The sequence below is a fragment of the Chelonia mydas genome, chromosome 10 (genome assembly GCF_015237465.2).
Source record: "Chelonia mydas isolate rCheMyd1 chromosome 10, rCheMyd1.pri.v2, whole genome shotgun sequence".
Classification (NCBI taxonomy): Eukaryota; Metazoa; Chordata; order Testudines; family Cheloniidae; genus Chelonia; species Chelonia mydas.
In genome coordinates, this window is record NC_051250.2 from 25,059,640 (window position 1) to 25,071,235 (window position 11,596).

At 43.7% G+C, this 11,596-nt stretch overlaps 1 protein-coding gene across 4 annotated transcripts in view; it reads right to left on the bottom strand.

Annotated features, from left to right (window-relative positions):
- The window catches only part of LOC102937474 (transmembrane protein 104), an 86,880-nt gene extending 75,610 nt beyond the window's left edge, over positions 1-11,270 (bottom strand). Inside the window, exons 1-4 of one of the 4 annotated variants that reach the window (XM_043524400.1) lie at positions 10,142-10,157; positions 7,113-7,163; positions 6,302-6,352; positions 2,823-2,944 (exon numbers count right to left, since the gene is read on the bottom strand). In XM_043524400.1, coding sequence (XP_043380335.1) covers positions 2,823-2,944; positions 6,302-6,334 — 155 coding nt within the window. In that variant the 5' untranslated portion in view covers positions 6,335-6,352; positions 7,113-7,163; positions 10,142-10,157. Of the gene's footprint in view, positions 1-2,822; positions 2,945-6,301; positions 7,075-7,112; positions 7,164-10,141 lie in introns of those variants that run through there. The other 3 variants (XM_043524402.1, XM_043524403.1, XM_043524401.1) reach the window with 3 other exon arrangements.
- Positions 11,271-11,596: the final 326 nt, after the last annotated feature.

Genomic DNA, 11,596 nt, shown 5'->3' on the forward strand with positions numbered 1-11,596 from the left:
CATTCATCTCACTCAGACTTTTAAGTGAGATGGGACAATGAGGAGAAGTTTAGATCTGGATCTGAATTAATTTAGCCTGGAATTTGGGCTCCAGGTAAAATTGTGGCTGGATTTTAAGGACCTCATTCTTCTCATTAAATGAGTGCAACTCCATTGTTTTCAGTGGAGTTAATCTTGATTTTAGTCGAGTGTAAATGAGAGGAGAAACAGGCCCAACATTTGGATTTGACCCACTGAAATCCCTTGAGCTATTTTTTGTGAAATGTCAGCTGAATCTGAACTAGGAGTAGAAAAGAGGCCCTCTTCCTGTTATAGCCCTGATTTGGAACCAAACCCATTAGGGCAGGTTAGAACCCAGGGATTTTAACCTCAACCTGCCTTTCTTTTTCCCCAACTACACACCCTGAAACTCAAATGGGATCAGACTGGAGGTTCTGGCTTTAGCTCATGTCTAGTCTAAATTTTTCCGTTGAGCCCAAGTTTGTAATAAAGATCACTGGGGAAAGGACTATGCAGCATGTGTGTGGAGCAAAGCATGTTTTATACAGTGAGGCACGTGGGCACGTCCATGTTGCTGCTGAGCAGCCATTTTGCGTCTATTTGTGCAGACGCACAGGTTGCTGAGACTCATACTTGCTGCATGCACAGACCATAGCCTGTGGCTGCACAAGTCATTTCCAATGGTCTCAACTAGTATATCGCACAAGATACATCAAGCCTCATAGTTCTTTCGTTTGCATTACAATAGCGTCTACAGGCCCCAAATGAGATTCAGGGCCTCATTGTGCTAGGTGCTGTGCACACACACAAAGCAAGAGACCACTCATAACCCAAAGAGTCTGTGCTCTAAACAGACAAGACAGAGTGGAGTAAGGAAGGCACAGAAGGAGGAAAGTGACTTCCTCATGATCACACAGCTAGTGAGTGGCAAAGCAGGGAACTGAATCCTCCTCGGAATAAAATATTGTAAGAACAGAAAATGTTGTTCCGTTCTCATAGCCTGACTACTATAGTATGACCTGGAATGGGATGAGTGAATACACACTTCCTGAACTGCATTCAATCACGCACTTTTAAACACCTCTGGAAATTAGCCTGGCAAATTCTGAAGCTGTTGGGCTTTTGCTGTATGTGGGTCTGTTTTCTCCCATTTACACCTCTAGATGGCAGTAGGGTTTAAGGATTTTTTTTTTTAAACACTGAGGTTCAAGTGCATAGAAGGACCAGAAATTCCTTTTTGATCTAAATACCTAAGCCTCAGATGTGAGATCTAATGTCAATCTCCATCTATTTTTGTCGAAAGCTGGAAAAGAGCAGTTCTTGTTTCTCCACGATACATGCTGCTTAGAACACATGACAAGGTGATTATGTCACTAATTATGTTTATGCAAAATTTACTTGGAGATCAGAAGGATCCTAACATGAGCTTTACAAATAAAGCCTAGAAGCCTGAACAAAAAATTCTGGCCATGGCCAAAGCATAGTATTCTTTTCAATTTTATTTTTACAGCTTGGCTTATTTACAAAGCCAGTGGCTTGACGGTCCTAGTCCTCCTCTCCAATTAAAAAACCCAAGCGTTCTCTGAGATAACAGCTGGAAAACAATTCATGGAACAGACACCATCTTTCTGTAATAAATGCCCTTCCACCCATTGTAATGCTGACAATAGGCCTGTTAAAAAGATACTGTTGTTACCTAGGAGAGGAAGAATTGCCCCGTGGTTAGGGTCCTAGCCTGGGATGCAGGAAAACTTGGTTCATTTTCCTGCCATGCCACAGACATCCTGTATGACATTGGGCAAGTCACTTAGACTCTGTGCCTCAGTTTCCCTCTGTAAAATGGGGATCACAGCCCTGCCTTCCAAGGGTGTTGTGAGGATAAATACATTAAAGACTGTGAGGCACTCAGACAGGACAGTATACCTACCTTAGAGAGATTGGAAGCTCTTTGTAATAAGTTTATAAACACATTAACTCTGTTCTGTTTGCACACTGCTTACTACCGGGGGGTGCTGGCAGACAATAAACAGCACTAGTAATAATAATCCTGTACTTCAGCATAATAATACTGCTTCTTCACCAGGCGGGCAGTCAGAGCAGGACCTTTGTCAATAGCTTTGGTCAGTCTATAGTCTCGGGACTCAGGATTTTGTCCCATTTCTCACATGACAGTGCAAAGACCAGATGCTACTTGTCAAATCCATGTGCCTGTGTGGGTATTTTAATCTTAGAAGTCTTTCCATTTTCCTTCCCTAGAGTAATTTTAAACTGGACAAGTGAACTCTTAACACCACATGACCAGAACAATCTCAAAACAGCCTCACAAACACACTTTGCCCAGGCGCCCAAATAAGCACTTGAGCACGCAGCTCAGGGAGACAGACACAGCAGAAGCCAGTCTGCATGTGCAGACATAGCACTGCATGTGAGTATGCGTCTATGCAATGTCTATATATCTATACACACACACACAGTGTGTATGCAGTGTCTGAGGCCATGTTTTACCTAAGAAACTTTAAGTAGAAAAAAAATCATTCTGGTTTAGTATTTCTATTCCATTAGTGACCAAAAGTTCCAATCAGGATCAGGCCTGGCTGCACTAGGTGCTGTACAAACACAGAAGAGGTAATGATCCCCGCTCCAAAGAGCTTGCAACCTGAGAAAGGAATCTCACAATTACAGAATTGTTCAGATACATTTTTATCAGCACCACTTCATGCCACACAGCAATGTTAGAAGAGTTGGAAAGTAGGCCTGGATCCCAGCTAAGCCCCAGGATAGGAAGGAGAGACCATGTAAAAAGGTGTTTCTCTATAGTTTACCTCATCACCATGGCAAGTGCCAAGATAACACTGCTGGCCAGCCAGCCTGCATCAGCAAAGGCTTTGGGCAGGGCTAAGATTCCAATTCCGAACATTGAGTTAAATACATACATCATGCCCACCTAGAGTAAAAGAGACGGCAGTAAGAGCGAGCAGAGAATGCCTGAGGGGGAGGAGGGGGGTTGGAGGGAGGGGAGATCCTGGTGAAAAACCACCGGAACACTGGGCCACAGAGTCATAGAATTTAAGGCCACAAGGGCCTACCAGAACATGCAGTCTGACTTCCTGTGTATTGCAGCCCACCACCACCACCCAGCACCCGCATCCTAACCCTAGCAACTGAAATTAGACCAAAATATTACAGGGTACTAAATTATTATGTGCCATTGGCAAAGAATAGGTGAGACCAGATCAGCCTCTACACAGAAAGTTTCCACAGCATGACCAGGAATCTGCAAATTGCCATGCATGGTATGGCACAGGGATCATGTATACTGTGTAAAGCAGTTTGACTATCTAAGTTCATGGATCTTGGGGTCCTCACAGAGGTCTTGGACCTTTCCACTGGTCTCCTCACCCACCTCAGCCTACATAGCAACGTCCCGTGAGCTCTCCGCTTGCCTTCAACCCCAGAGAGCTTTCACTCAGCTGGTGGAAGAACTAACGTAATGCTGACACGATCATTGTTTTACATGCTCATTCCACACGGGCATTTCCGTGCATGACAACATGGACAGTAGCGGTAACCCACCAGCTCCACACCTCACCGGGAATGGGTTGGGGGTTGGTAGGAGGGTGGATACTACACATCTGGAGCTCTTCCTCTTCCATACACTTCCTGTTCAGGGCACGATCTATTCCCATGGGAGAAATGTTCCCTTATGCAGAGAACCAAGTCAAGGCCTACTCACTACTTGCTCCCTGTGTAAGCCCTCAAATTGGGATTTGCGTGGTTCAGAGCCCTCTTGCAGCCCCTCTGCACAGAGGTGAATTTCATCCTCAGCAATTGGTTGGTGCTCACTGATTTCTGCAAAGCCTCTCTCAGAAGTGGCTTCACAAAAGTCTTGAGTCACCACTATAGAAAGACCTTGACAAGTCTAGTCCCACAGGGAGCTGATTTAATTTATGCCTTCATGACTAGTTTCTAGCTGAAGTAAACTGCTGTAGCAAACCGGAAATGGCTCAGATCATCTTGTGCTTTTTCTCTCAGCTGGGGACACACTACCAGAAGGAGATCATGTACTGAATGGTTCATTGAACTCATTCACTCCCAGATAGCTCTTCTCTGCCTGCTCTCCCCTCCCTTGTTGCACTCCCAGACAAAATCTCAGCATCACCAATATAACTCATTATTTATAGAGCCACTAGCTCCTGAAACATCTTTCTCTGAAAATGATATTGTGGGCTTTTATTCTCTCAATGATTCTACATCAGATTGGCTCAGTTCACAACTCAAAGGACAAATTATTTTTGTTGGGTTTTATTATTGTTGGCTTTTGTTTGTTTGTTTTAAATTGTCCAGCCTTGAAAACTCCACCTGAGATGAAAACCCCAGCTATGATTTTCTGCTTCTTTTCTCCTCACCAGAAAGAAACAAAAATATGCAGTTTGTTTAAAAAGGGGGGAGAGGCTGATTCTCCTCCCACTCATGAGAGCAAAAATCAGGAGTAACTTTTATTGTAGTCAATGGAGACACACCAGTGTAGAACTCGTGTGAAACAAGACTCGGGCACAAAGATTTTAAAAGGCTGAATTAGACACAAAGCAGTTCTGACTATATTAGAGATAAGGCTTCTGTTTTTCAGTGTTTACTAATTTAATTTTTCCAGGGAGGCTTTTGGGGAGAGGGGGTTAGCAATTTTTTGTTTTCTGTAGGAGTCCAAAAAATCAGGATTCTGGGGGGCTCTCTTTGTATATACAGTGATGAGTCATATATATTATATATATTACTCATTACAGAAGTAGATACCATAATGAATAAAGTGCACTAGAAAACATTGCAAGGAGATTAATGTAGTGCTTTTTCAAACAGCACGATGGAACCTGTAGTGGATTCCAGGAGGGTCCACATGGACCAATTAACATGCAACATATTAGTGCTCTTTAGACATCACTCCACCCCGTAGTCCAATTACTGCTGTGTCAACAAGCATCTTAGGAACAAAGTAACGATTTCTGGTGTTTATTGGATAAAACACTGATTTCTTTTCTTTGTGTGTGTTTGTTGCTGTATCTGGGGTGCTTTATCCATATTCATCAGTGAAAACCTAAAATAATAAACCCTACTACAGAGATTGACCCTGGCCTTAAAATCTACGAAATGGTGCAGGGGCTACTTCCATCACACAGGCCTGGCTCTCAGATTCTTTCCTTCTCCCTGGCTCCCATTCATGTTTCCCCCTTTCCCTGACTCTGCTGCACTGAGATTTTATGGTTCTGCTCCTAAAAGTTCACCTAGTTCCCCTTCTCACTTACCTTAATAATATTACTGCCAAGATTATCAGGTGGCCAAATTAGAGGGGAGGGAGAGTCTGTTAAAAGAACGGCCCCATTGCACAGTTTTCTCAGCCTCAATGCAACCATTTATGTAAGAGGTGAGATTCCCACCTCCCAATCTGGATCCTTTACATCATGTAAAAGGGCTGGAGCAGTGTAAAGGGGCCCTAAAAGCCACAGCTCCCACCAGAGAAGAATTCTTCCATTGCAAACACGGTGGTAGACAGCTTGTGAGGCTGCTTCCAAGAACCCCTCCACAAGCCCTGGCCCAGGGCCGAGAATGGAAAGGGCATGTTAGGGCCAGGGCCATTGTGTGCAGCCCAACCGAGATTCCAGGCAGTGCAGGAGCCTGTAGGGGGCAGCCCATGGAGGCTGCCGTAACTTAGACCCTGGGGGCTCAAAGCCACCTTAGCCCCCACAACGCCTGGGCAGGCTGCACATTCAATGCTGCGCATCTTAGAGGTACAGCACAGAACCTCTCCCAAGATCTGGACTGAGCATCAGAGGTTAAAAAAACAGCCAGTAGATTTGCCTTACACACTATGGGCCCTTTACACCACTCCTGCAGCATAAAGAGAACTTCATGTAATTGAGAATCAGGCCCTATACGCTCAGAAAACATGGCGGTCAGTGACCTACCAGGACATCTTGCAATAGCCCCCTTGCAGGTCCTGGGATCCCAACTGACTGTGAATCACTTAAATCAAAACACTGAGAGTCAGTGGTGGGGTACATGACTATAAACTATATCAATCAATCATGCCTGCAGTGCACAAACAGCCACACACCCCTGGCTATTTAACAAGATTCCCAAAGTCTTGCCCTGGAATCTGTTGGGGTAACTAAAAATCCATTCCAGATATTGCAAAGATCAGGATCTTCTATGGTTGTTCCAAAATCCCGGTCAGGAATCAGGCAGGGCTGTCACCAGGATGCTACATCCACCTGTTCTGTAAAACAGTCATTCTGAAAGAGCATTTTACCATCAGTGAATATTGACTTTCCGCTCCCATCATTCAGTTCTTGGTCATGTCCTGTAAAGAAACAAAGTCAAATGATGGGGACATTCATCTTATTAAATACCCCATGTACTATCCAAGTCCCATTTACTCTGTGGGAAGCTGGATCTAAATTCTACAGCAAGGCCTCTTGGTTAAGTGGCACTCTGTTGGGGCAGACTGCAAGTTATATGGCAGCTAATGGAAAATTCAAACGGGAGGTACCAGAGAATTAAAACTAGGAAAAGAATAATCCTATCCGCATAAATAACACAAGAGATATTATCTTCACGTGGCTAAGACATTAGGATCGGAACTCAGAAGTTGTGTGTGGGGGAGGTTTCTTGCACTACCACAGACCTTAATCAGTCACTTAATCTCTGACCCAGATTTTTAAAGAAGCCTAAAGTATCATTTTCAAAATGGATTTAAGTATTTAGGTGCCTAAATCTCATTGACTGTCAATAGAATTTTGGCTCAGAGTGCCTAAATACCTTTTGAAATGAGACTTCAGTTCCTAAGGCATTGCAACACTAAGCACAACACCACCTAAACGCCTTTAAAATCTGGGCCTCTGGGTCTCAGTTCCCATCTGTATAATGGAGGTAATAATACTTCCCTGCTTCACAAGTGTGTTGTGAAGATAAATTCCCTGAGGCTTCTGAAACATTCAGATATGGCGGTGGCTGTAGACAAAGTCCTGTTTGAGATGGAGGTAAATCCAGCTTTTTGAAGCACATCTGAAGTACAGGTCAATAAATTTGGATGGGAAGAGAGGGAAGAAAAGGGGACTCACTTGATTACTACTATAATCAGGAGAAGACTCTTCCTTTGAAGTCCAACCTACCTGAAAGTCAACAAGCTGGTCATTCACTGCACACATGTCCATGAAGATGGTCAGCAGTGGAGCAGATTTCTGCATGGGATTATACTGAGTCTTTGGGTCACAGGGCAGATATTTTGCATGACAAAACTAAGGGATTCAAACTGAAAGCGCACAGGCCAATGTTCATGTGTTTCATGTGCAGATTAACACAGGTTTGACAATAAAGCAAAACTTGTGAATCAAAGACAGTGAAAAACTGCCCTTGCCCAGTGGAAAAGCACGTAAGGTGAAAGAGGCAGGCTAACCAGCCAAGTTAAACTCACGCCTGCTACACAAGAAAGATGGCAGTGCAGAGCTTTTCTTCTGTGGTGTACAGTAAACATGCAAATATGGCAAATTTATTCCAGCTTAGCAATTTCAATGTTTTACAGATGAGGAACTCGGACCCAATACTTCCATTCTACAGCACTGTTCAGCCAACAGTCTTAAAGTTCATCAATTAAACCTCACAATTCCCATGAGATCAGTGTTATCTTACTGCACTGATGGGTAAATCAAGACCTAAAAGTTGCTACGCAATTTACGCAAAGCCACACATCAGAATAAAAACCTGGCGTGAAACCTGGCCCCATTGAAGTCAATGACAAAATCCCAGGGACTTCAGTAAGGTCAGGATTTAGCCGCAGTATTGTGCTTTGACCATAACACCTCCTTGTTTTGGGCACCATCTCTGCTGTCCCAGCTGGTTAAAATGGAGATCAGCATAGCATTTCTAACACCACAATATGCTGTGTGTCCTTTACAGTATTCTAAAAGACACAAAGTTAAAAGAAGCAGAAACAATGTAAGAAAGAAATCGCTAACAGCCAAAGTGTTCTCAGTACGAGCGTATTACGTCAATACTGAGCATAGCGGGCTAGCAGTGACATCACTGCCCTAGTACATAGAGACAGCGCTACGAGGACCTTTGAACACTGCAAGTTTCTCAGTCACATGTATGCTTGATACATTTAAGGGTTTACTCTTCCCTTTCATAAGTTTTTCCCCATAAATCCCCTTCACATCAATGGGAGCTGCAATCTGCACATCTATCAATAGAAGGGTAAATCCTCATCTTCCCCAGCACCAAAATACTGTGAAACTTTGCAGTGTGAAAGAACCCTTAGCTTGATCCAGATCCTCAGTTGGCATAGCTCTATTGACATCAATGGCTTACACCAGCTGAACATCTGGCTCAGATTGACAACGTTTTTATTAGTGGTGTGGTGAGCCTAGTTAGAGGTAGCCAACTGACCTGCTCTGAGGGGCAGTGTATTCCCTTTAGAGATAACAAAGGAGATGTTCAAGAGGATGGCCTCTGCACATTCCTTTGAGAGATACTTATTCGCTCCCACCGTACTACTCTAAGTAATTTGGGAAAAGGGCAGATTATAGAATTAAAGCAACCAAGGTCACATTAACTCCTCTTTTCCTAGGTTTGGTCAATTATTGTGCTAATTAGGAGAGGACACTGCATTCAGCGAACCAGACTGGAATTCTAGAGACTTCTCATTGCACCAGGCATGAGCGCACAGTTTATTTTTATCTTGCCCCAAAGCCATGCCATGGCTCATGAGAGAAACAACAGAACTCAGGACCCCCTATTCCCGTGCGCTGTAGGCCTCCACTTGGCATGGCGCTTAAGCATGTTGTTTCATTAGCGATAAGTGATGCAGTTGGCGGGGTGTAGAAAAGATCTGTACTGTGCATACACAGAGGCTGTTGTTGCAGGCTGATAGCTCTGTCTTTGGCTGCTTAGCAGCCTGGCCTAGCTGGCACTCCTGAGCCTGCCGATGGGACACTGAACTAGGCCCCTCTGGAAACTTGATGCTCTTTTGTCCACTTCTACTCTCACATGAGAGTCACTTCAAGCACGTGAGTAGAGCTATTCATTTCAGTGACACTACTTGTGCTTAAAGGCAAGCATATGCTTCAGTGCTTGAGTCTGTAGACCATGTTTCCTCTCTCAAGCGTAAGCAATAGTTAGTTTGGATACTTTTTGGAACCACTTTCAGCTGCCAGGCTGGAAATACTGTGGGGGAAAGGACTCATTGTGTTGACTACACTTTCTGAACCTCAACTTGAGTTTTGCATTCAGTTTGGGCCATTTATTTTATCCAAGCTGGTTTACCCTTCTCTCTGTTTTACCAGTGGCAGTCACCACCTGCCTTGCATCACTTCTCAATGGTGAGAAGTTTCCTCAACACTGAACCTGCCCGTTTCACACGCCAGTCTCATGATCTGAAGCGCACTTGTACAGCTGAAATTTCAGAAGAGCACGGTGACCTTGGGCAAGTCACTTTCCCTCTTTTTGCCTGTTTCCCCTCCTGCCGTTGGTCTTGTCTGTTCAGTTTGTACGGTCTTCATGACAGGGCCGGTCTCTTACCACGTGTTTGTACAGCACCTAATATGAGGGGCCCTCAGTCGCAGCTGGGGCTTCCAGTGCTACAGTAATACAAATAATGCTGCAAGTGACTCTGGTGAGTGCTATTTGTAAACCTAAAGAGTCTTTGAGTGATAGGGTAAGTCTCTCTCTATTCAGGAATGGTTGTAGCGCAGTAAGATTGGACAAAACATTAAAAAGTTGGTGATGGACTCCCAAATATACACATGTACACACTGATCAAAAGTTGTGGCCATCTGATGACTGGTCAACTGAATGAGATTAGTTGGTGATGTCAGCCAATAAGAACTGGGCTAGATGTCCACAACACAAAAATCACCACCCTAATTGAAGTACCCCTTGATACTTCAGCAGAAAGCCCAAGGACTGATTAGTCCTGGAAACAGGTCAATACACTGCCACTTCCTGTACATGTTCTGTAGGAAAATACAAAGACTGCAAAACTTCGTGTAGCGAAGTCCAATACCTTTCTTAGGCACTGAGCCAAAGATTCACATTGACTTTAAGAGGCGTGGGATCAAACCCTAATTCACAGAAATACAAAAACAAGACTTACTTCACTAAGTTTTGGCCACTATCCTGGCATGCTCATCTGTATATCCAGCCTCCTGGAGATGCAAGAAAATGTGATAACAGTGCTGTGAATTTCACTTTAAAAGACTCGTTGGCAGCTGTTGCTGACTAAAAGTGTTCTGTACAGAATTGAGTGTCATAATCCACGACTTCCTAAGTTCTAAATTCTATGCTGTTTGGTTAGTCAATAAGACAAAAATGGAGACATGAACTAATTTAGCAGGTATCTGGAACAAGACAAGTGGCTGACTGACAACATCCAAGTTCCTGCTTAGCTAGAATCTTTGGTACACATTCAAGCTGATTTTTGACCTTTCCTTCAGAGTTCATCAAACACTTTAATGGAATTTCAGCTGTTCAAGTTTTAGAGATACAGGGTCATATCAGCATGGTTCTGTTGACTTCAGATGGCACTGCATTGATTTACACCAGCTGAGGATCTGGCTAGCCCAGTATAATTACATTTAGTGCACTATGAGCAACATCATCTTTCCTTTTACGTGCTGTTCACCTAGCAGAGAAGGAAGGAAGGAATCCAAAAGGTTCAGTAGCAGTCATCTGTAGTGATGGGGGGCTCTTAAGGTAGAAAGGGTACAGGAAGGCACAGGGGAAAAAAAAAATCTGAACTCTGACCTTCCAACTGCAGGTCACCCAAAATTATAAGAGAACGTGTGTTGATAGGGGGAATTGTTGAAGGCTTAGAGAGTTTATTTGGGGTGTTTGCAAAAATTTGCCACACGGTCAATGTGATCCAGATATGAATTAGGGCAAACGCCCAGATTTACACAAATATGGAGACTCAACCCAGTTATATAGGAGTTGGTTGACCGTAAGGAAAGAGGAAAGAAGCAGCTAGAGGAACATGTCCACAAGAGAAGCTGTGACAATTCTGACTGATTTCATGGGATTTGGCACAACTGCAGGGTACAGACATATCAGAGGAATGACAAATATGTTCAGGCTGGTAGCACCGTTAACTAAAACACAGGTCTTTAAATGCAACATAAACCAGTTTCCACTTACTGGGTCTGTCAGGGTTCCCTCCCCACTCTGGGGTACAGATATGGGGACCCGCATGAAAGACCCCCTAAGCTTATTTCTACCAGCTTAGGTTAAAACTTCCCCAAGGCACAAATCCTTTCCTTGTCCTTGGACGGTATTGCTGCCACCACCAAGTGATTTAGACAAAAATTCAGGAAAAAGGGCCACTTGGAGTCTCTGTTTCCCCAAAATATTCCCCCAAGCCTCTTCACCCCCTTTCCTGGGGAGGCTTGAGAATAATATACTAACCAATTGGTTACAATGTGAGCACAGACCACACTCCTTGGTTTTTAGGACACTGAAAATCAATCAGGTTCTTAAAAGAAGAATTTTATTTAAAAAAAAAAAAGGAAAAAGAATCACACCTGCAAAATCAGGATGGAAGGTAACTTTACAG